Source organism: Calonectris borealis, chromosome 1 (assembly GCF_964195595.1).
Source record: "Calonectris borealis chromosome 1, bCalBor7.hap1.2, whole genome shotgun sequence".
NCBI classification, from domain to species: Eukaryota; Metazoa; Chordata; class Aves; order Procellariiformes; family Procellariidae; genus Calonectris; species Calonectris borealis.
In genome coordinates, this window is record NC_134312.1 from 217,864,294 (window position 1) to 217,890,221 (window position 25,928).

A 25,928-nucleotide genomic window follows, 5' to 3' on the forward strand; every position below is an offset into this window, starting at 1 on the left:
GCTTAGCAGTAAACAGGGCATCAGTCTGTTGGTGGGAGGTGGTGAGTGAAAGCCTTTGTGTTGTTCTCCCCCCAGCTTTTTTTTTCTTTTTTTTTTTGCTTTCAGTTATTAAACTGTCTTTATCTCAACCCACAAGTTTTTCCTCACTTTTGCTCCTCTGACTCTCTCCCAGCCCACCAGTGCAGGGGGTGCTGGCCGGGATCAATGCACCATGTGAAGCTAGAGCAGTCATTCCCTATAAAGCTTTCTTCCCAGGCTTTGAAACATCCCAATTTTAAAACTAAATTTTTTTTTTTTTTAAAGAGAGAAATAAACTATGATTTATTCTAAATAGATCCTTCAATTAACCAATCAAAAAGTGCCCATTGGAATTAGGACAATCTATTTGACTCAGAAGGCACTGTATTTTTTGTTTTTTTATTATTTATGTGATATGGGTTTCTTTTTGAGCCACTTTTACTATAAGCTCTACAATACAGAAAACACCTCATTTTTCACCTCTTTCAAAAGGCGACTAGTAAGAGACAAACACCAGAATTAAAACAGATCTTATACAGTGAGCTCCTTGGACTGAAGATCTTTGATGGGATGTCATTACCGTGAGAATGGATTAAAACTGTAAGATACACAAACATTATGACCTATATTCATTTAACTATATGTACAATTATACTGCTATTTCCTTGAATCAAGGCACTGCAATTTAAAGCACCAAGTGCTTGCAGTATCATTTAAGAGGCTCAGTGAACAATGGTGGCTTAAAATATTCAGCTGGTCAAGATTTAAAGCTCTGAGGCAAGCTAACATGAATCTCTGCAATCAAACTTCAAAATACGCCCTTCAAATGCATTCACTTCCTTTCTTAGCATTCTTTATATTTGTTCATCTGGATGTTTTGTTTCCGTAAGTAAAAAGTTGAGAAAAACTGTTTTCACATTACCTGCTGGCCCAAGTACTTTAACCCATCTAGATTGACCTTCCATTCGATCAAAAGCTGAAAGTGCTCCTTCTTGCCACCCCAGATCCTCACAACAAAACAAGAGACAGAGGTATCAAGACGATCAGGCATTATTCCAAAGTCCAGGCTCCTCCATGTCGGATTCTGTACATATTCAAAGAGGGACAAAAACAACTCAAACAAGCTGAAAGTAGTCCTAAAATTGACAACTCAGAAAGTGGCAAAATCCATGTCAAAGACTAAAAAACACTTAAGAATAACGAACACCAGCCATTTCAAGGTTTACACAGAGTTGAAGCCAACAGGCTCTGCTGCTTCCTTATTCTGTTTTCTAGAGAGAATTCCTGGGTTAAAAGCTACATGCTGTAAAGTACTTCAGAAACTCAGAGTGGGCTCTGCTTCCTTCCATTACAAGATGTTGAAGAATTTACTTCAGAATTTAGTAATTCAGTTTAGCCAAATCAGGAACTTTAAAAGTGGAAGTAACATTCCTTTCCAAGTTATAATTCAGCTTCTAAAAATTAGGATATAACTTACATTGCAAGAGTTAATTATTGGGGAATAGATCAGTGTTTTAAATTTAAGTTTGCATAATTTATTGACAGGTTTGTTCACATTCTTCTCCTCCTTGACTGATGCTGATGGCAATCCTCAAATGTTGTCACCAAGAGCTCCTCTTCACTCCAAGAGATCAGACTTGCATCTCAAGCTTTACAGAAGCAGCACACATTAAGCTAAACTGCAAACATCTATTCCACTAGAACTCAGATTTACAAGCATGAGGCATTCCAAGAACTTGCACTCACCTCTGATAACATTTAAGTTAAAGATTTACGGAAACTGTTGTAATTAGCCCAAGTTGCAACCAAACCAAGTTAATCCAACACTACCAGTGCCAAGAGCCAGATACCAACTTCAGGACTTCCACAGGCCATAAATCACAGGGTGTCCAAATGCAGAAATGGGAAAGTGCTTTTTATATGTATCTCCCTCCTCTGCTGCACATAGAAATGGTAGCTCCTCCAAAACAAAAGGGAGGAACCCACCATCCCATGAAAGAACAAGCCTTTCCTTCTCGTGCTTAAACAGCTTGGAACAGGCCAAGCATCTCTGAACTGGTATTAGGCAATTTAGAATAAGATGCCTCTGAAAAGAAGGGAGGGGCAAAGTCACCCAGTAAGTATTACAGAAGGAATGCATTAATCAAGTTTTCCTAAGGAGAAGGGATATTTGGTAGCTATTCAGACACAAGAATAACAGGCCATTAAAATACCCATAGAGGACGTACGGAATTTGCTCAAGACATCTTTTATTTAGATTTTTGTCATTCCATCTCATATTTCCTTTAGTTAGATTCCCTTTTTGTTATTCCTTTTCCTAATTTAGAATAGGCAGAACTCAAAATGCTAAAGTCTCGAGGAACTTGTCTCTTGAACAAGTTAACAGCCTTGTGGATGTAGACAGCTTTTCCACCATTCAGGAGGTTTTCAAAGCATTTACAGCCCAGTGTGCTATAAATGGTGCAGTTCTACCTTGTTAATGTAGACATTAAAAAGTCTGTTTAGCAGGTTTTCAAACTCCCTTACCCAACACTTGCAACATCCTACTCCCACAAAAGAGACCTACCCCTTCCCAGTTGTAATAAACTGTTCAGTTCTGGTCCCTTCACTGATCTGAACTGGAAAATTTAGAAACTCTAAGACGTTTTCAAACTTCAGTTTCTTAAAGCTATTAGCTCTTCAAAGAATATACGTTTATATATGCAGGTACATGATCCTTGCTGTTCACCTATACAACAAGAAGATGTTCAAAGAAATCAGCGGTATATTCTGCAACACTGTTTGACTCTCCCTTTATTCAGGGTGTTGCAAGCAGGGCCTCTGCTTCTATACCAAGTTGCTAAAATGCACAGCATGAGCTTCTGATGGATCTGTACACCCAGTAAAGTAATATACAAGTGCTCCTTGAATAAGCAATTCACAAACATTTAAATAAAAGCAGCTATTTCTGTCGCTAACACCAGCAAGAACAGCAAAAAAAAAAAAAAAAAACTGTAAACAAACCTGGGTTATGATGCGTACAATTCTCAGAATCTGAAAGAAGTTAAACCAGTAAAAATCCAGCTAACATTACTTTGCCTATTTGGTGTTCTCAATATTTAAAATGGATATATATATTGTAAAGCTTAACCTGAGCACTGAATAGTTTTCACATGAAAATGCCCTACCCTTAATTTAGTCCTATCTGCAGGAGTACCAACCGATTATAGCTGCACAGCTATAAATGAATGAACTTGCATTTCTACTATTCAATAACTCACTATTCCTTGTGAAAAGAACCTGAAAAGAAGAAGAATGTGATGCTCCTAACAGAACTGAACAGTGGAAATACACATTTAACAGTTATGGTATTCAGCAGAGAAATCACTATACTGCAGTAACAATACAATTTTAAAAAGCAAGTTTTTCCGTATTAAAATAACTTACCAGAGAATTCTTGATCACCTCACTCTTATAAAATTCTAAAGAAAAAACGAGTAAAAAAACACCTTTAGATTAGCTTAAGCACGGATACAAATCTTAGTATTTGAAACACAAAAAGCTAAAATAAGTAACACTCATGAAAGACAAATGCTAGTGGGTCTAGTTTATCAGTAACAGATTCATGAGAAAGACTTTAAAATGCAGTCATGCTTTTGACTAGAAGTACTCATTCACACTTAATTATTAGAAGTCATTACTTAAATTTAGCATTTCATCTCTATACCCAAGATAATCCTTCAGATTTACTGAGGCTTTGGTTTCTGGGGAAAGAACGTGCCCCAGTACTTTACAATATTTGGATGACATTTGCAAAGTGACTAGTTTGTCATACGACATCTTCCTGGAGGAGTGCAGCACGGATAAACTAATTGCGCTGCTTTCCTGAAGAGCAAGGGTGACCTGTTCCAGATGCTTAGAAAGTGAACAGCCCAATTATCTCATGGAGGTGCCAAGAACCCTGTATTTAAATGGAAAGAAGCAACTGCTGACACATGGACCTTGCCTTTCGCAGCCGAAATAAGAGCTTAAAGTTTTTAGGTAGACAGCTCTGGAGGCTGGAATACAGATTTTGTACAACATCCCTCAGTCCATTGGAGACCAAGGATAAAGCTTTGATGGAGTGCAGAAAAGTCCCACACACCAAACACTGTAGAAACAGTGATCAGTCACAGGTTCAACCGACCACCACAAGAAAATCCAGGTAGCAAGCTCAAGTTAAGTATTCTCATCCTTCTAAAACAGCGACCTTGGGGAAAAAAAAGCAAGGTTCAACCACACTAGCCGAAAATAAAAATTAAGAGAAAAACAATATTTGCCTGCAAAGCTCCAACTGTCGATCATATCAAAAAGAGCATAAAAATGTATTTTTAATAACATCTCTCCACAATGAAGAACTACACATTGTAGTGGAAAGCAAAGCATTAAAGAGAAATGAGATCTAACACTCAAACACAGTTATCAAAAGCAGAACAGATGCCTGGATGCTTCTTGTCATTGGCTGACAATTCTATTTTTGGAAAACTTTGATAATAGTAAGTGCTGGTTTACGCTCCGAAAAATAACTGGTACATGCAGAGTGGAACACTCCCCCCCACACAAAGCACCTAAGGCTCCAAAAGCTTTAACTTTTCTGTGCTCTTGGAAGTTCCCAAGTTTCCTAAATTATCGGTGAGGGGAGAGGAGAGCAGCAACAAGAAGAGGCTGATTTAAGAGACACTACCAAATCTGTCATCTGTTTTGCTTCTTTGCCTGCTAACACTGAAAGCTTATATGAAGTTCAGGAAACTAAAGAGCTCTTTTCCACTGTTAGTATACACGATGCAAAAAATGGCAGCAGGCTGTCAAGCCAATAAAAGGACAGAGAATTTGTAACGTAAGAATTCAAAGATTAACTAGCAATAAAGTTGATAGCAAGCCTGGTTTACCTTTATATATCTTGGCGTTATCACACAAGTGAAGAGTGAAGTACGTATCCAAGAGGCGATAACCATTCTTATTGATAATGTTACGTGCAGCGATGTTCCGAAGATGACGAAGCCGGCGCTAAAAATAAGAAAGAAACCTAAATAGTTAAAGAACTTCCTTAGAATGAAATTGAACCCTTTTAATTTTTTTTTTTTTGTATTAAAGCATTTTAATGATTTCCAAAGCACTGTTGTCAAAAAAATCCCACCAAACACTCAATTTTCTTTGGCAGAAAGCTAGCATGAACAATAAGCATTCAGCAAAGCCATAGAAATTGAGTGGACAAGCAACAACTAGCACCTACGAGCTCAGATTAAGCAACACCGATATACAAGACAAGCTATTCTTACTTGTGTCCTAAACATAATTTTTATTCCACATGTCTAAATCACCCCAACTATTCAAGAAGTTTCAAGCAAATATGTGACACTATTAGCATCAAACAGCAGCAGTATCACCCAGGTGTTCTGCATCATCCTATTGGAAACACTTCCTACCCGAAGCTATTTTCAACAAGCTTTGTGGACAAAGAGCTCCAACATAAACCACCACCTAATCCAAAGCCATAAGTAACTGACTGAACAAAGCTTCCCGAATTCACAGTAATCCTGGAAACTGCTGTAACAACCTTAAATAAAAGTAAAATACAACAGAAAGACATATCCAGATTTTCAGGGAAAATTAAAGGCTGTCTGTCTGTCAGCTCCCTTCTGGTGGGATAATCGAGTCCTTTTCTCTTGGATTGAATACATTGTCACTAAAATCTTTAGTTTAAGTGATTTCATTCAACTCCAACACTATGTTAGTTTGCTACAATACTGTATCTCAAACGAAAATCATCTGATTGAATCAATCCCCACCCCCCAAGTGCCAAATAGCTTTGATAGTTGTGGCTAAAATCCTCAGCTTCAAAGCATACTACGCCCTTTGTCTTTGACAAATATTTAACATTACTAGCTTATTGTTAAATCTAACTAGTTAACAAAACAATTTTGTAGGACTGCCCAGTCACTCTTAAATCATTGCTTTGCTGTGGTTCTTATTTTAACTTTGAAAACCCCTGCATGCTTAAAACAGACTACCATGAACTTAGCACTCGGCAAACTGCCACTTCAAATATATCAAGTTCTCACCAAATCCTTCAGTATCATATTCTCCCAATCAATCTCTCAATTCCCATGGGGGTGTTGACAAATGGTTGCCCATCCTTTCTGGATCACCACAAACCACCTACAAGTCTCAAACAACTGGTTTAGTGCCTCCTTTTACCACAGATTTCATTTTACAGCATACTTCTTTTTCCCAAAGGCTTGTTAATTTGTAAGTCTGGATCCACCTTAAAAGCACACTCTCGCGCTGACCAAAAGCAGATTTAAAATGCTTTCGAAACCAAAAGACAACTTTTCTGTTTGCAACTTGTCCTAAAAGGCTTTTAACAACAGTTGAAAGGCCATCATCTGTTTTGGAATCACAATAGGACACTTGATATCACTTAAGTGATACAGTAGTTTTCCTTCCTGGAAATATGCAAGAAGAGTATTAAATTTCTGTTCATGTGACAGACTCAAAACCACCAGTGGATTCATTCTTGCAAAGACTATTTATGAGTTTGACTAAAAACAGAGCCTGAGATGGGATGCCCAGATACCTCTAGCGTGTACATGCAATACAATGTTAAAAAAATAAAATAATAACCTTCTAAGCTTCTTAATTGCAGAACTACATGGTCTTATTTTTTTAGAAATTGGTATCAAAAATGTCAACAGAAGGATTAAGCCTCACTTAAAAAAACTATATGGACCTTGTACATTATTTCAAATCTAACCTTAAAGCTGTGTAGTTTTGCTAGCCATTTTTATGAGCAACTTAAAACACTCCTTAAGAAATTGAACTTTGAACATACATTGCACTCCCTATGAAAATTATTTCAGGGTTTTATACTCAGGTTTTTTATTTTCAGGGTGCCATATCTCTCCCTTAATTAACTCCAGTAGCATACAAATCAATCATCTACCATGCTCATTTCCCCCCCCCCCTTTTTTTTTTTTAAATCCCTTACATCACAAGAAGAATAGCCCACATAACAAAGAGGGCAACTTTCTCCAGGTCTTTTTAGCATTGCAAACTAATTGTGTGACTGGTTTAAGTAGTATGTTACAATGAAGTAGCCCTCAAGCAAAGCCAAACAAGTTTCTGTCTTCCACTATATGCAATGAGGCTTGGAAAAAGCTGTAGTGTCATAACCTACAGCTGCCTCTCTGGACAAGAGTGGAATCCTTATCTCCATGCTTTGTGATGTCTTTGCACCCTTCAAAGTCTGAAATTCCCAAAGTCTAAAGTCTCACTTCTCCCAAACCAGTTGGAAGAGGAACATGAAATTTGGGGCTGTGAGACCACAACACAGTTCAGGACTCAACATGCAACAGGTAATGAATGTCTATTTAAATGACCAACTTAGTCATCACTCTCCTCCTCTCTCCTGTCCCATTACTTGTCCATTTAGCTTAGCTGATAGGGAACAAGTTTCCAATTACACGGACAGTTTTCTTGTTCACATTCTTCAGTATGAGGTCATGATGACAGAGGGACTTGGATCCTGAAAATAAACTTTCCAGTTTGCCCACTACATTGCTGCTGATATTATATTGCGTTACTCAGATTTCCTCAGAACTCTACAGAGGCAGCATTCAGAGTTAATTAACCTCTCCTGACCAAAGATAATTAGCTTTAGCCAGGAGACCATCAGCTACGAAGACATATCCAAAAGACAATTCATATAGGCTCTAAAATTCTTCATTAAGGGCTTGCAGCCGTTCTGTGACAAACAGTAAGTATCATTTTGAGGGAATTTTCAAATCTATATTAAGCATTACCTCCTATGCGTTTCATATAATTTTTGCTCGAGCTGTTAGAATACGCAAAACAAAAACCCCACTGTGTTGTAGTTCAGCTATCTCCGGCATCAGCCAAATCACCCCACTGCCAACACCCGCTGCTTATTCGCGCTGCTGCATCGCCCTCCTCATTTGTACCACCATAAATAAGCACTTGTGCAGCTGCCCAGTGAATCACACTGGGGAACCGATCTGGATGAAAACTAACCACCTCTCTCTTCTGCTGGGTTAGTTTCACCAGATCAGTTCCTCAAGATGGTTCACAATGTGGCTGAACAAGCAGCTGTGCTGATGGAAGAGGGGAGAGCGCAGCAACAAGCAGCCAAAGGCAGACAGGACCGGGTAAATGAAACCGCCAGCTTAAAATGTGTGCGGAGCCTGGCACTTCCACAAGCAAAGCGAAAAGCGGTTCACCATGAGGTATCAGCACATTTCAAACTGCAAAAGCAACTCTTTATGGAGAAGTGACCCATTACACTTCACACTGAATACAGTAGCTGCAAATAATCCCGAGTTCTTTCCTTTCCTTTTAGGTGAAGTAGGAAAAAGCGGTCACTTCTCATCAGAGGTAAGCTTTAGCTATCTTCATCACAAGGAGGGATCCCCACAGACGAGATGCTGTGCACCTAGAACAGCCATTCCAAAAAGCTCAGTTTAAAAATCAAAATACAAGTGCTAAGAAACGTAAGTGCTCTGGCAGCCTCATGACTCACATAACTTAAAACAGGCCAGCTGTGTTTGCAAGCCGATAGTGCAGGATCTGCTTTCATAAAAAAGATAAGCAAGATATGCAGATGAGTATAGATAATCCTCAGCGCTATCTCCTCAAGCAGTTGACAGTCTATCAGCAACACAGTACTGAAGATTTCAGACACTACACCAGGCATCTTAGTAAGATATCCCACTGCAAAAAAAGTTATTTTTCAGCAGAGCACTGATTGAGGTAAGCTCTGATAAGCAGAACTGATATCATTAAAAAGGGTATTTAACTTTTCCAACCGCTCTGAATTTAGTGCAGGCAGCCTGAACGATGGTGTATCTGGATCATTGCTTAGCAGAGTAGTAGGGCAGGTTTAACAGCTCATTCTAGGGGGTTTGTGACACACAAGTTATTTTGATTACCACAATTGTCCTAGTCCTTTGCACTTCCCAAGAAAGACAATGGAGCAGTGAAATTACATGGTAGGCCTTGTTATCATTTGATTTAATTGCCAGTCTAAGTTGCAATTGAGTAAAAGCAACTGCTACACAGCAACTCTACGCTGTCCTACATGGAAGAAATTAGTGCTTTCTTCTACCTTGAAAATAAACGACTACAAACCAGAAGAGATCCACTAATTTTCCCTCAGAAGAAATCCTGAGTAGCAGCTTATATTTTAAAAACACTGCTGGAGGTAAAGATATCACAGGTTATAAGCATACAGCTATCCCGAAGATATACAGAAAGGCTGATCACGAAAGCTTTAAATGAGCAGAGCCTACCATCAGGTTTCATCTCTCATGCCTGCAGAGCCACAACACTGCCTGCCCGGAATTCAACAGCAGCATCTTGCCAGAGCTGCTTCTGAGTGCAGCGAGACCATCCATGCTCAGCAATGACCAGCTCCTCTCCAAAGTCAGAGGTCTCTTTTCTTATTTAAGAAAAGCACTCAGTTTTCATCATTCTGAAGAACTATTATCAGTTGTTTAATGTATCTAATTTTCCCATTCAATGACTTTCTGGGAACCTCTCCAGATTTACTGTAGGCCATAAATAAGTCAGGCTGCTACAGAATAAAGTATTTTGATCAACATCCTTGTTAATACTTTGCTTTTCATCAGATGATCCCAGAACTCTTCAGGCTACCAAGTCTTCTCAGGTTTAAAGCACTGAAACTGCCCAGTTCCTTCGTGCTTTAGTTCCCTCAACACGACGATATCATCATCTTTCACTACCTCTGCCTAAAATACCACCTTCTGCATCTAGACACTTGTTCCCATCCCGCACAATGTTTTCTTGTGCATTTGTGCAGTCTCATGGTGAGGGTCAGAGAATTTATCCAAGCTACAACTGGCAAAAAAAGAAGCTAATTTTAAGTATAAATTCCTCCAATTCAGCTCACTACAGCTACACAGATGTGCCCACCACAAAAGCAGGGCAGAGCAGGCAGGAGTAGAAGGCGGCAGAGTTTTTTTAACACTGCAGTTTCTTGATGGCTTAAACTGATCCACACACCACACTCTGCTTCCCTCTGGGCCTGAGAAACTGAAGTGACATAGCTATTCACTTCGGTTTTTGTTGGGTTAAGTCTAACAATCTTGTACCACTAATAAAAATCACTGCAGAGATGGAGGGTGGGGAGGAAGGGAAGAAAAGGGAATAGGTCAAAACAAGAGAGAGAAGTGCACTGTTGTTAACAAAAGGTCTGGACTGTTCGTGGAACCACAAAGAGAACAGTGACTACCTACAACAGCCTAAAGTATTCATGGAATTTCATAATTATTTGTCCAAGGTCACATAATGGGTAGCAAAAACAAGCACGCCGAGTTCTGACTCCTCTTCCATCTTAACCACTTTATTATTCTCTTACAAGAATCTGATGACCCTGGGAAAAAAATAATACTTGAAGTATATCCACGCTGGATGAGAACACAGGCAAACACCATTTCTCTATCTTTGCTACTGGCCTACCACACTTACTAGCTCAGGCTCCCAGTATGAACTGTGAAGCTCATGTCATTAATACGGGCAACAGCTAAGCCTTATTCTTTATCACACAGAGCCTATCATCATTAGCAGCTGAGATGATCTAATGGCTCACTGCTGGGAAAAGGGAAAGGGGGAGGTCTGGCTTCTTTCTGTCCCACATCTGCCTCCCCCTGCCCTCTCTCCCAGTTGCATGGTCTGCCCGCTTTAGCACTGGTTCTTTCTGCAAAACTATTCCTGAATTCTTGCTCCCAGCAAAAACACCAGCACTCTGACACGTTAAATCAATTTGCAAAGGTGTCAAAGGAGCATCGAAAATTAAGCAAGGCAGGCAGTTTAGTTTCTTCCAGCAACAGCCATCCGAGATGCTGTCAAATAACCCCCTCTGTGAAATGAGGGTTAGGCTGAAAACTCTTCTGGATGTTAATAAAAGAATGAGAGGGGGCCTACTGCATCCATGCCCATGAGCAAGCTTCAGAAGTTCTGTTGGAATAGTCTAATTTTTAAAGAACTCAGTAAATTTGAATACATTTTCCAGAATGAAGTTTAAATTCAATTGGCCAGGAAGAAATTTTTATAAATCTATAAAATATAGCAGGCCTAACTAAAATCTTAACAGTCTTTAAAAATCTATATATAAGGCTTTACTCCCCCTGCCACCTCGCCATACCTGGTGACATCCCCTATAGCCCATGTAAAGTGCAAAGCATCATACAGGTTCAAGAAAGCATTTCCAATTCAACAAAGAACGAGTCGAGGGGGGTGAAAAAGAAAAAAAAAAAACCACCTTACTTTTGCCTGAAGTGTAAATACAAGGGTAAAATCAGTGTAAGAAGGCTGGGAAACCATCCTGTACAAGCAAAGTCGAAGTTTAAAGAAATTACTTAAAAAGCGCAGATACCAAAAGCAAATCACCACAGAGGCCTGATTACCTGAAAAGCAATCATTTTTTCTCCAGAAGACATACTGTACAGGACTTTCAACACTGGCTACAAGTTCAGCACCAATTCTCCTTACTGAGCCTTTAATGGAACATCCTACCTATCAGATGGTTTTTAACATAAACACCTAGACATAGTCTTCATCTCTGGACACCATCTCTGATTTTCAGACTGTTGCCCTCCTCCTGATTGTTTCGAAGGAGAATATTCCATAAATTCTTTTCAGGTCAGGATCAGCTCTGACCTCTGTACAAGCTGGTATGTATTCTGGTTTTACCTGGCTTTCACATGAGTTTCCTAGCTTGCTTGCTTTATGACTCACAGTAGCTCTGGAATAATTTAAGCAAAATCCTTCCAACTATTTTAGCTTTGAAGCAGGGTGCAAAGATTAGTTAGCAACACAAACGTTACTACAGCAAATCCAGTTGTTTCGAATGTAACAAAACTGAGCTTGCAAGGTCAGCTATTTGGGTCTCTGAATACTTGTCATAATTAAGTCACAGAAAAACACAGGGCTCTGTGTGCTTTGTAGCTCACAGCAGTCAGGTTGAGGTTTTTCTTTTTTCTTAAAAAGCATAAAAGCTCTAGCTCTAAAAAAAAAAATCTATCAAAATATGAACTGCCAACATGAGCATTATTTATTATCACAGCACTGCTCTATTCCCACTTCCTCAGGGTTTCACTAACTACTTGCTTTCACCTATCCATACCAGTTGGAACATTAAGTAGCAATCATGTGATCTGAGTTCTTGGAAGTTAAATGGTAGACAAGAATTCATACTTAATTCAATTTTACATAAGTTTTCAAGCTGCCTGTTTTCCAATTTGATACGCTCCACTACAAAAAAAAGGTACCTCACAGAAGGTTTGGGTCAAGTCTGCTGCAGTACGCAAAGCTTTTAATATCAAAGGAACATACAGTGGGAAGTTTAGATACTATTCGGATGTGTTAACTTAAAACTACAGGAAGGACAAGAAAATGCTTGTACTCCGATTTACACACTTGCTAGGAAGATTTATTTTTAAGTTTTGTAATTAAACAGTTTTCCACAGCTCGACTTTCGACAGCTCAGAGTCAAGAGAAACACACGTGATTTCAGATCTACTTCAGAAGCAAAGCAGAAGCATTTGATACGCAATTTTGTAGGACACACCATAAGGAATTTTTGGAATTCCACTTTAATGTCCTTCTTGCACACACTTGCAGATAGCAAGGCCCTCAAAGCTACACAACCATCGTTAGTTCAATGAATCGCTTGTGGATTTCCTTATAATTGCACCCCCTTCATATCTCAATTTCCTCACGTCAAGTGATGGGATCCAACAGCAACTCGTTTCCCTTTCTAAGGCTTAGCTACTTTCTGGCAACAGTCTTTAAAAAGTTAGGCCTGCTATGAATCACACCTGAGGCCAACACCAGTTCAAAGATGCACAGTAGGAACGTAACTGCATTTTTTCCTGTGATGATGCAACATACACACACACCCAACACTTTCTTCCCTCACATTCCTAAAGATTTGATGCAAAGAATGAGACACATTGAATCTGTGCAGTGTGATTTACCCAGAACTAAATGACCACCAGAAAAGTCAAAACTACTTCCATCAACATGGGCTCAAAGTTTTCACAGATGTGCAATTGTGGATTTTAGTTTACAGTTCCTTAAATCAAGGTGCTTTCTTTCCTTTACACTTACAGGTATCTGAAAGGCTTTTGAAAGGTTCGCTTTAGACAGGTAACACCTATGAAGCTTTCACTTGAACACATTAAGGCTCAATACAGGTTTCTAATCATACATACTCTGCCACAACTACTCCTGCTTCTGTACTGCACTGAGAGTTTCAAGGACAGTCAGCAAATGGAAGATGTTGTCCAAAAGGCATCGAGCCTTCCTTAATTCATATAGGGAGAAAGTGAAAGAGGAAGAATAAGGAACATCTCTGTATTTGACATGGCCCATGCAGAAGTATAATTATTCTCCAGCTACTTGAGTGCAAAAGAGCTCTTCATTAGCTCAACCCAGAATTAAAGAACGCAACATGTGAAGTCAATGTTATATCTAACAAAACATGTGAGTCTATGGCACAACCTGCTCCTTTAATGCTAATTAAAACAGCAACAGTAGTATCAGAAAATAATTAAGATAGCTAATTACATAATAACTGAAAAAAATTAAGACAGCTATATATTACTCTTAAAAGGTAGCTACGTCCTTTGGTCTACCCTCCCTTGCACCCTCTCTTACTAGCTAGCCCACTAAACTCCTTCCTCACTAAGTAACTGAATTCACCCTGAGGAGCAACTCAGAACTCAACTTCTACCTCAGAGCAATGATGTAAACAGCTGGTAATTGTTCAGCAGGCGCAAGAAATCTTCTCTTTGTACACCATAATCACATGTAGAAAAGCTACACCGCTTTTTTAGAGCTCAGAACCAATGAGACAACCAACGCCAAAACTGATATTCAATGCAAGCCCACGGTGTTCACACTCTTCACTAATTTTCTGCATCCTCGTCCTTCTTTCCACACCGAAAATTTGTGCTCATCTCTGCAGACAGACTGAAAGAGCCCATTATTTAAAACATAAGGTAGGGACAGGTACAGAAGACACGGGTATTCAGTCTTAGGATACAAACAGGATAGCTGGTTAAGTGTGATAAAACAAGACATAGAATATACTTAAATGTAACGTTAGCAGGAAGGGTTGAAAAGCAAAATCATAAGCCCATGCTGGGACTTAGGCAAATGAAGTACTTTCTGTGTATTGTTTCAACAGCTGTGTTTGGTTATGGTCACTACAACATCAAGAGCGACAGACCAAGCGAGCTGGCAAACACCATAACTCTGAAGAATAAAAACTGTCAGCACGCCCTGGAAAAATTGCTCTAAACTGGGGTTAAGAAAATCTTACAAGCACTGATTGCTGGCCAGACAAAGCTCCTCTGGCTAGGTGTTTATATAAGATACAAATAACAAGGAACTAGATACACAGTCTTTCCATCTTTAACCAAGACCTTTAAGAAGCAGCAGCTAGAAATCTTTTCTTACTGATGTTTTCCTCTGAGTTTGTCTAAATAAATATTTACTCACTCGCAACATGAAAGAACAAACCTATAACTTTCTTTGACACCCCATGGGAACTATGCCATGGGGTAGAAAAGAGAACATCGGGGTGCAAGTCCCACCTCATTAATAACGCACAGTAGTGGTTCAGAGAAGTCTCTCAAGCCTCTTAACATCACCTTGGGCAAGAGAGCATTAGTCCGTATTAGCTGTGGGAATGACCTGGGAATACCAATTAAGCAATGGAAAACAAGATAATGCTCAGAAGGAAGGACCCAAAAAGTAAACAGGGCCTTATGAGTAAAGCATCAACAAAATCAAAGCAAAGGCGCTTTTGACCTTAAAGAACCACTTGATTTTAAGTATGCACCAAGCTGCACAGCAAACAGCGTATGCTGATTAATAACCTGAAGGATATTAATGTTTATCATGTTACTGGATGACAAACCAAGGGCAGACCAGTAAGCCTCTCTTCATTAATAAGGAATGAGTCTTTAGTTACCAGCTACCAAGACCTTTCCTTCACTCAATTAAGAATATTCCCTAACCCCCCACAAATCTCCCAAATAAAGCATCAAAACTGATTTACTACAGCTTTCTAACAGAACAGTCTCTAACTTATCGACAGATCATCCAGTCTGCAAAACACACTTGCATTTCTTAGAAAAAAAAAAGGTAGTACATTGTAGAGAGCAAAAATCCAGCCCCAGATTAACAGTCAATCTTTTGGGCTACAATTACAGTTTTACAATAACTTTAACAACTATTTCCTCCAAATTCTCTCCGACAAACACTAGACATTGATACAGCTGGACATGGATACAACTGTAAAAGACCACTAGGTCAACACTCACATTGTGGTGTTTTACTGGAGCAGCACTTCCCTCCCCACGCGACATTTAAAGACAGTGCATGTCTAAGAGAAGTGAAAGCAATATTCAAATACGACACTTTCCATCTGCTATTCTGATTTCCCCCAGCGTATTTACTAGGAAAGAGGAAGTAAAATATTTAAGAGTCAGTCTTTGTTTTCATATTACTCAGTGGAATATATAACAGCAGCTATATAAAACTATTTCAAAAAAAGATGCTCTTTTCACACTTTTAGTTGAAAAACTAGTTCACGCGCAGCCCTGAGCCCGTACAGTAGCTTTCTTCACTTCTCCCACATAGAAGACCTCTCAAACTCATTTGCCAGCACACTTTGAATCACCCACTTCTGCCATGTTACTCAAGTTGTTGCATGTATCTTTACAGAAAGTAACTCTGACAGTTTAACCTTGTTCTAATTCACCCGTACTCTTCTCATCTTGCTTTACCTCTACTCACTATACTAAACATACACCCAAGGTACTGGATCACACTGGATTGTCACTTCCAACTGCTGAAAACATGGTTTTACTTATTATTGGAATCCAGAAGAACCTGCAATCCAGAAGTACTTGTTCTTTTTTTCCTAGGAAGTTCTTTCCAGAAGTACTCACAAAAGAAAATAACATCTTTTCCTTTAAAGTTCACTTCACTCATGACTTCCATTCCTTTGCATCCTGGGTTCGAACAGGGTAGCAATGCAAGTTTCTGAAGCGTGTACGTTAAGCTCGTGTAATTACTAATATCCCAGAAACTCAAAGACTGATAAATGTTTATTATATATCAAATTTTTAAATGTAGCTCAATGGAACAATTTATTGTACAAGAAATTTTACAGAATAGATAGAATCTTCACTTCTGTGGTCATCAATGAGATATTCAGATCTCATCAGCAACTTCACATTTCGTTACAGGAAGGACCTCGGAATAGGAGTATAAACCTGAAAAGGACCTTCACAGTCTTTGAAGTCAATCCCTTTGTTACAGGCAACCACTTTATGGAAGGTAAACATTACAGCGTGGTCTCATGTTCAAAGTAGATTTTGGGGGATTTTCTTCCTACCACTTAGGGGTCTGCTCCAGAACTTTGTCTGGCTGACAGAAGTTTTTTCAATTCCTAAATAATATTTTCATCTTCGGTATTCAAAACAAAGGACCCTTCCCTGCCAAACAGGTTTAGGACAGGGATAACCCGTTGTTTGAGCAGTGGTGGGATATCCTGGCCACATGATAGTTTTACCTGGCTACTGGAAACGCCAACACGCATTTCATGAAACCAACATGCATCTAATCTGACAAGTCTGTATCAGTGCTGAGTATAAACAAATACGATGCTCTGCAGCTTGCTGAAGTTCAGAGTGCAAGGAAGCCTTGTGTGGCTCATCATGGAACCAGTTCAGGTCCCTTGCTCTTACCATCTCAAACCTCTGTCCCGCACTATGTGAGCTAAACTGTTCCCAGAGTTAAGCTAGTATGGAAGCCACAGGAGCCATGTTTGCTAAGCGTTGCTCTCGGGCTCCTAGAAATCCATCAAACTCCAACTGGTTCTTCATGAATCCCAGCCTGAAAGTGAATGGAGGCTGCAGTGTCCTTGGGAAGTTTCACTAAATGTTTGCTCTGTTTTGCTCTGCCCTGAACTTCTGATGTCTGTGGCTGAAAGCTCATTGCTGCTCCTTTCCACAGAAACTTTCACCATCTGACAAGAGATGTCTATGAACTGAAAGATGTAGAAGATATTGGGTCAGCTGGACTTTGGTCTAACACTATTCACAGCTGTGCACAGCGGCACAGTTTACCCCTTCCCTTTCTACCACCACGTCCATATTCACCAGAGCACATCTAACTCCCTCCCACGCAATACATCCAAAGTCTTTGAGCAGCTCGTCTTAGAAACCCACCTCGGACATCACTCTCAGAGCATACTGAAACGTGATGGACCAACACTGAACTGGAACGAAAACTTCTGATGGAAGAGACCTAACTCCGTGTACGGCTCCCAGTGTATCGCCTAGTACCTATAATATCTAGCTTTTTTTCCCCCATTACCCAGGCTATCTCCAGTGAGCAGAAAATTGCTTACATCAAGGTATCAATAATATGGGTCCAAGAGTTGAACAGTTTCCTGGCGAAAAAAGCAGATACAGATGGAGGTGATCTGTGGTCCCATTATAGGACTGCCTTACGTACAGCCCAAACATCATATATTGTTTTCCCCCTACAATTTGGAAGTAAGCCATACACGATCTTCAGAAGAAAGCTTCTTGCAACTGATCATCAGTCAGGCCATTGGAAATTAGGAACATGAGCAGACCAAACTTTTTCGCTTACAACTGGCAAGCACTGGTGGCAGAGATGCAACCGGCTGGGGAGCGTTTTCCCTGCGGTTGGTGCACAGTCAAACCACTCGGGAACGAGCTGTTGAAATACCACTTTGCAACCAGCCACGTCGCAGAAGTGCTAAGCTGTTACACATATGACTTAGTACTCACCTACTACACTGGAATCCACATTGCGTTTTGTTCGCTTTTTTTCTGTCATCCATCTTTATCACAACAAAGTGGTAGGGAACATTTTTGTCACTTTTAAAATGGTTCTAGCCATGATTTCTGAGGGATCCTCCTCTGCTCCACCCAAAACCAAAACCACTTATACCTATAGTTTATTCATGCCCCTGGTTAGCCATCTAGACAAGAGGGATGCTTCAGTCTATGAACATGGATCTGACTGAGTGCCTGAACCACAGGCTGACTGGAAATCATTTGTTTAAAGAAAAGTATGGGTTCTTTTTCTTCCTTACGACTCCCTAATCACTCACTACAAACTGTGCATCAGTACAGCTGTTTGTACAACAGTACATGCAGTTCAAGTTCAAGCTTGCAGGTCTTCAAACACTATCTCAGAGTTCATTAAAAGCTTCGGTCTCTCTAACATTGGAATTGATAGCAAAAGCTTATCAATTTCAGCAGGCAGGGAAAGTTTGAAGCACTGGAGGCACTGGTTCTGGAGTCCACGAAGATGTGCTTTCCTGTCTCTAGACAACCACATATGACATCTGTTTTGGTCAGCACTTAGCACAGTAACAGTCAACAAATCATTTGACTGCAGCATGACTCGCTCTCTATGTTAAGACTGCATTTTTTGTCCAACTCCTTCCATCTAGAATATAAAAGTCTGAAAGGTTTGGGTCCCCCACCCCCCATTGCTTTGAACTGTTTATATTGACAGGACTGAAAAGTTCATTTGGAGCATTTAGAAATCAGTAAGTTATCATGGCACTCCTGGCTTTCTTGCATCAAGCAGCTGGGAAGAGATAATGCTACAGAATCTCTGCTTTTAAAGCGTAAGTATTTCACGACACATTTTCAGTTCTGTTAGACTCATTCTTCCAGCAAAAGAAAATTACATCCTGGCAAAATTACTTAGGGATACAAATTGGAATTTTATGCTTAACCAGATGTATGTCTTTACAGCCACATCCTCTATTTCTCCCACGTAAAATGGAGAATATAACAGCAAAAGGCATTCTTAGGCCAGGTCATCCTGCCACCAATGAACAAATGAAAGAATAGTCTCACACAAGTATGGTCATACTGGCAAAAGGTTTTGGACATGATTTTTCACTCCTGCAAATATGTCAGTAGAAGGAACTTTGTTTTCTAATCAATGTGAGTTTCCCTTGCACAATTAAATCTAGACTAAACCCAAATTGCACCTTCAATACCTCAGTCGTTAAAAAGTCACCCCAGTCATTAAAAGCACTCACCTTAAGTTCACATTTGAGAATTTGTTCTTTAGAGAGATTTATAGTCATGACTCAGACCATCTTATTCTCACCTTTATAGTCAAAAAATGCAGCACTGGGTGTTCTAGAGAAAATTGCCTACTAAAACAAATCACCAAGTTGATTTCTGGTAGTTGATTTCAGGTAGAAAACAATTACTTTGCGTTACGTAGCACCACACTCGGATCAGCCTGATTTCTGCATTATAGAAGTGGTACAATAGACTGGAATGATTTTTCCGTTCTTTTTCACGATTCTGCAGTAAAATATCTCCAGGGTGATAGCCCCTTAAAGGTAAGGTATCTTGCAATTCAGTAACAGACTTTTAAGCTCCGATAATACAGTGAAGGAGGATGATTTATCAGCGTTACCCAACTGTAGTTTCAGAGTTTCTTGATTTGATTGCAAGCGCTGACACAGCATATAGATACCTCAGCACATGGTCCTTATATTTGCAGAGCACACAGCAAAACAATACCTCAGACTTTGTCACAGCCTTACACTTCCCACAATTAACATTTCTTCAGCAGCCGTACAAGCATCCTACGTGGCTTAAACTAAATATTTACTTGACTGGAACATCCTATAACTGATCATTCAGTTTCTGCTCCTACAAACTCCTACAAAAGTTTCTGCTCCGAGAAAAAAGACTGTGTTTTGGTCTCACTTTCACAAATGAAGTTCCAATGACTAATAACTAAAGCTTCTCCCTGCAGCATTCACTTGGTTCTTGCACAAGCCTGGGAAAGAATAAAACCAGCAGTGAGAAGGCCATACTTGATCTCCTGAACGATCCCCTGCTCCCTGTAAAGTTCATCCAAAGCAGTGCTCATGTGTATGTTAACACAGAACAGGCCCACATTTTAGAATAAGTACTTGCTCTCAAATTAGGGTCAATACTTGCACAGCTCCGGTGGCCAAGAGCCCTTTGCCCCTAAGTGGATGTCTGGTAAATCATGTTTATCCGAGGAGCAGTTGTATCTTCATTTCAAGTTGACATCTAGTGATTTTTCCCTAGTAACTCTTCATTTTCACACCTGGTAACACGTAGTTCAAGTAACTCAGATCGTGAGTCAACTACTTAATAACGTCAACTGCACCGAGGCAACGAACCAAAACTTCAAGTGCAGACTCACATCTTACAGTATTTCTAAAGAAAAGCATGCCTTTGCTAAGTGATTATTTCCCCCTCCACCACTACTGCTTAAGCTCCCGTACAGTAAAAGTCACTGCATGCAAGAGGGGAAAGGGCACAGACTTAGTTTGATACGGATTGCTAAACCCCCATGCAGAGCCTAGACTTCCTCGCTTAACCTTGCTCCTAATGCTCTCCAAAATTAAAATGTGGGACGGTTGCCCAGTGAACCAAAAGCCAACTATCAGCAAACAGGAAAAACAGAGTTAGCTGAAGGAAGGATGTGATGGGGAGGGAACATTTCACCACTTTTCAGAATACACCATATGTTTTATCCATGCTCACCCCTCACCTCGTTAAGAGATACCGCAGGAGAGGAGAGGGACCCCACCTGCTCCTGCCTCATCAGTCACCCAAGCTTAATGTCAATTTATCTGGGTGTTATCTGTGCTGCAACTCCCAGCTTACGTTTGCACCCAGCACCTCCATGGGCGCAGAAGCAGCCCCTCCGGGAGAGGGGAACCCCCCCTTGACTCTCCAGTACTGGCAGGAGAGGGGCACAGACCTTGCCCCCACGCAAAGGGGACCTCACCCTCTGATCCTCCTACTGCCCCAAGAGAAGGGTGCTCAAAACCCCCTGCCTCAGGGACCCTCCTTCCATCAGCTCCGGCACTCTGCCTCAGGCATCCCCATACCTCGGGGAACCCCCCCGTACACCTCAGGGAATATCTCTCCACCCCTTCACCTCAGGGCACCCCACACCCCAGGGAGCACCCCCCTTCACCTCAAGGCACCCCCCCTTCACCTCAGGGCACCCCATACCTCAGGGAGCACCCCCACACCCCAGGGAGCATCCCCCTTTCACCTCAGGGCACCCCACACCCCAGAGAGCACACACCCCCCTTTCACCTCAGGGCACTCTCCACCTCAGGGATCACCCCCCCTTTACCTCAGGGCACCCCACACCTCAGGGAGAACCCCCACACCTCAGGGCGCACCCCCCTTTCACCTCAGGGCACCCCACATCTCAGGGAGCACCTGCCTTCCCATCAGGGTACCTACACACCTCAGGGAGCACCTCCCTTCACCTCAGGGCACCCACACACCTCAGGAAGCACCCCCCTTTCACCTCAGGGCAACCCCCTCCCTTCCCCTCAGGGCAACCCCCTCCCTTCCCCTCAGGGAGCAGCCCCTCAGCTGAGGGCCGCCTCCGGGCCGCCCCCCGCCCCGAGGCCCGCCGTACCTGCTGCGAGGGCAACTCCACATGCAAGGCCCGGGTGGCGGAGCCCGGGGGTAAGGCGGCGGGGCCGGCGGCCGAGCTCATCCTCACGGCAGGGCAACGGCCGGGCAACGGCTGCAGCGCCTGCGCATGAGCCCCGCGGGCCGCTCCCCCCCCGCCGCCGCCGCCGGGCACCCAGGGGTTAATGGCGGCAGCAGCACCGGCCCGGGCCGCTCGCTACGGAGCCATATTACCGCAGTGCTGGGGGGCGGGCGGCGGGGGCGGGAGTGAAGGCGCGTCCCGCCCGCTCATTGGCCCGCGCTCCACCGAGGCGGGAGCCCGGGTGCGTCGTTGTCACGCTACTGGCTGAAAGGAACGCCAATCAACGCTCCTCTCCGCGGCCTCTGTCAAACCGTTGGAACGGGAGCTGGCGCCGATTGGAGCGCCGACTTCCGGAAGGCGGGACGGCGCCTGAAGGAGCAGCTGATGATTGGAGGAAAGCGGTTTTGATTGATATCGCTCGTCCTCCGTCACGTGTGGGGGGAGCTGTTTTTATCACGTGGTGGGACGAAAATATTTTGCTGGGTGGGTGCACGGGGGGGGGGGGGGGGGAGGCGCTGTCGCCATGGCAACGGGGAGCGGCCTGGCCCCGCCGTGGCCCGGGCCTTGATGAGGGGGTGGCCGGGCCGGGGTCCTCGAGGGGGTGCGGTCCCTCGGCTGGACCCTCATGGCACGCCAGCCGGCCCCACATCAGGCCAACCTGCCCCGCCTACAGGCCAACCTGCCCCACATCACATCCATCTGCCCCATATCACACCTGCCTGCCCCACAGCAGGCCAACCTGCCCCACAGCATGTCAGCCTGCCCCACAGCATGTCAGCCTGCCCCGCAAAAGACCAACCTGCCTCATAACAGGCAACCAACCCAAGATCACACCAACCCATCCCACCCCACACCAACCCGTCCCACCCCACACCAACTCACCCCACCCCACACCACAGCCCACTCCACATCAGGCCAACTCTGATGACAAGGCCCACCACAGCCACCCCCCTCAGCGCCCACCTCCATCCCACCCCACCCAGGCAACATCCATCCTGGACTGAAGGACCATCCCCAACCGGGGCGACACCATCCCCACGTACCACGCAGCACCGGGAGCGCCAGTCCTGTCCCCGCACCCCGCCGGGGCCACTCGTCCCCAGCTGCAGCGCCTGCCCGGCGTAGGCGGCCGCGCTGGAGACGCTTGTCCCCATCGCACTGCCGGGGACCGGCACGGGCTGTGCCGAAACACCCGTCCCCGCACTACCAGGAACGCCGGTCCCACCGCCCCGGCAGCGGCACTGGGAACGCCTGTCCCCAGCACGCGCTGCGGCACTGGAAATGCCTGTTCCCACCGGGCCGGGCGGCTCTGGAAGGATTGAGCGTGGAATGTAGTGCTGGAAAGTCCTGTCCTCCTGTTCTCCTGTTCTCCTGTCCTCCTCTCCTCTTCTCCTGTCCTCCTGTCCTCAGCCCCGTGCCGCTCCCATACCAGGGTGACCTTCCCCACTGGTAGCCCACCAAGCCTTCGATCACCTGCAGTACTCATAGTTTTGCAATATTTATGCTGCGTTGACGTGCGTTGTACCGGCGTTGTCTTCAGGGCGCATTTTGGTCTTGGGTATTCAATGGTGAACTCATTAAAAATAAAAAAAAAAAGAGGAAGAATAGTGAAAAGTGGAGTAGAAAGTCAAGTTTGCTGGAGTTTGATGGCCATCCTTGCAGAAGTCATCCTCTTCCATCCTCTTCCATCCTCACCCTCCCTTGCAACCACTCGCCATGGTCTACCATTCCCCAAAGTACTTCCTAGGAGTTGGAAACAGAGCTGCCAAACTTTTCCCCTTGCTAATTCCCCATTTCACCACAGAGCGACACATCGGTGTGGACTTTTTTTACCAGATTATGTGATTCTACGCGTGGGTCCCCAACAAATTCGGTACCTCGAGCTTAAGTTTCAGGCATCTTGAGCCTGGAGTTGTGCTTGAGTTCTGGCTGTTGCTGTCTCTGATTAGGAGTTATTTCAACACAGTGACCTGTCTTTGGAAGATCTTCTGGGAACCAGTGCATCTCCATTTTTTTCTTCTGCTGAAAAAAATCCTACTATTTCAGTATTTTCAATAGTAAAGTGCTCCATTTTCAAGCATCCAAACTCCTGAGCCACGTTGTAGAGATCAGGAGGTTTAAATATAGTAATTTTGGACCTGTTTTATCAGCTTGATTCACCTCCTGGTTTCTGGTTTATTACAGTGCTCCTTCCCTTTGAACTTTCCATCTTCACCTTGGAGGATCAAAACTTGCCTTTCAAGGTGAAATTTGGGGTTTTTTTTGCCCAAGGTGTGAAAAATGCACTTGGAATCACAAAAATGATCATAAAATCAAGAGATTCGGGAATGCTTTATGAATTTGAAACTCTTTAGATATGCTTCCTCCAGTGAGCAAAAACTAATTCTAGCTCAGAATTATATATAAAATCAGAGAGGATCCCAGTTGTAAGAACAGTTATTCCTGAGACAAATCACTAAAAACAGTTTATGGAAACAGTGTGAAGATGCCGCTGCTTGTTTGCCCAAAACGTCAAAGGATTTTTAAAAAAAAAATCAATCCTCGGATGATACGTGCCTTTTCTGTGACTAACTTATGCTGATTTGGTGAATTTAAAGTCCATATGACACTACCATAGCAGGATTTTCCTATTTTTCTTCATTTCTACAGGAACAGATGACTATCTCAAAACTTTCTTAAAATACTGATGTTTAGAAAAGTCAAATGAGTTACTTAACATAGCACCTCGCCTGCCCTGTATATGGAGTTTGCATTTAATTTGCTGCTTAATGTAGACTGAGAGCTCTAACCCATAATTCAGGGACTAAAAAGCAAAATTTCCCCCAGAGGAAAATTCAAATATGACCCCAAATCCCATGTTGATTTATTAATGATTTTGTAGCAGTGGAACTGATATGGCTCCAAAGAAGTCCCTGAAGATTTCCAGCTCATGCTAGCTAAGGTTTTGGCCTCAGATTCTAAATTTCAGACTTATCTTTGCTTTTTGCTATATTAGTGTGACAAGGAGCTGTTTGCAAGGGCATTATAAAACGCTCGTTACACACGATACCATCCCATGAGAGTATTGAGGAGTTTCTAGGGATAAGGTTTCAGTTTTACATTTGATTTCCATCAGCTTTGAGAGGTTAAGTCCATCCCTTCCATAGTCCACCACAGTGAGCATTCAACACGATGAGAGTCATTTAATAACCCAGATTGTGCCTGAATTCGAAGAAAATAATCATCCCTTTTGGGCTTAAAATAATTAGTTAAATAAGGATTGGTGGATTATTTTAACCAGAGTATTTGCAAGTTGCAGCCGGGGAGGACTGCGGCTTCTCTTATCCCCGGTTTATGAATAGTCACTCAGAGCAGTAACGCTGGAGCACTACTGCCAATCTCAGCTGTATACGTGGCATTACGTAGGACCCTATGTAATTTACTGACGCCCTAGGAAATTGTCATTTGACTTTTTTAACCACATAAAAAGGCTGGCGTTATCTGTCTGCATCATTTTGAAGATCACAGCATGACCTTTATTACATCCTGGTGGATGTTCCTGCAGCTGATGATCATAAAAGATGAAATTCCCGTGGCTGCAGCGAGTGCGCGGATGCACGCAGCGCTGCCACCGCCATGACCTGCCCATCTGCCCAAGCTGAGTGGTTGACGCTCTAGTGGGAAGGGATGCCATCCAGAGGGACCTGGGCAGGCTAGAGGTGGGCTCATGTGAATCTCATGAAGTTCAACAAGGCCAAGTGCACCTGGGTCGGGGCAACCCCTGGTATCCATACAGGCTGGGGATGAAGGGATGGAGAGCAGCCCTGCCGAGAAGGACCTGGGGGCACTGGTGGATGAAAAGCTGGACATGACCCGGCAATGTGCGCTCGCAGCCCAAAGGCCAACCGTGTCCTGGGCTGCATCCAAAGCAGCGTGGCCAGCAGGGCGAGGGGGGGGATCCTGCCCCTCTGCACTGCTCTGGTGAGACCCCCCCTGCAGTGCTGCGTCCAGCTCGGGGGTCCTCAGCACAGGACAGACATGGACCTGTGGGAGCGGGTCCAGAGGGGGCCACGAAAATGGTCAGGGGGATGGAACAGCTCTGCTGTGAGGAAAGGCTGAGAGAGTTGGGGTTGTTCAGTCTGGAGAAGAGAAGGCTTCGAGGAGACCTTATTGCAGCCTTCCAGTACTTAAAGGGGGCCTACAGGAAAGATGGGGAGGGACTTTTTACAAGGGCATGTAGTGATAAGACAAGGGGTAATAGCTTTAAATTGAAAGAGCGTACATTTAGATTA

The 25,928-nt window shown here is 42.9% G+C and overlaps 1 protein-coding gene across 4 annotated transcripts in view; it reads right to left on the bottom strand.

The window, feature by feature from the left end:
• Positions 1–21,827, bottom strand: part of UVRAG (UV radiation resistance associated) — a 97,968-nt gene extending 76,141 nt beyond the window's left edge. Inside the window, exons 1-4 of one of the 4 annotated variants that reach the window (XM_075140349.1) lie at positions 21,580–21,826; positions 4,926–5,043; positions 3,445–3,479; positions 941–1,102 (exon numbers count right to left, since the gene is read on the bottom strand). In XM_075140349.1, the coding sequence (XP_074996450.1) occupies positions 941–1,102; positions 3,445–3,479; positions 4,926–5,043; positions 21,580–21,660 (396 nt within the window). In that variant the 5' untranslated portion in view covers positions 21,661–21,826. Of the gene's footprint in view, positions 1–940; positions 1,103–3,444; positions 3,480–4,141; positions 4,200–4,925; positions 5,044–21,579 lie in introns of those variants that run through there. The other 3 variants (XM_075140352.1, XM_075140350.1, XM_075140351.1) reach the window with 3 other exon arrangements.
• Between the last annotated feature and the right edge of the window lie 4,101 nt (positions 21,828–25,928).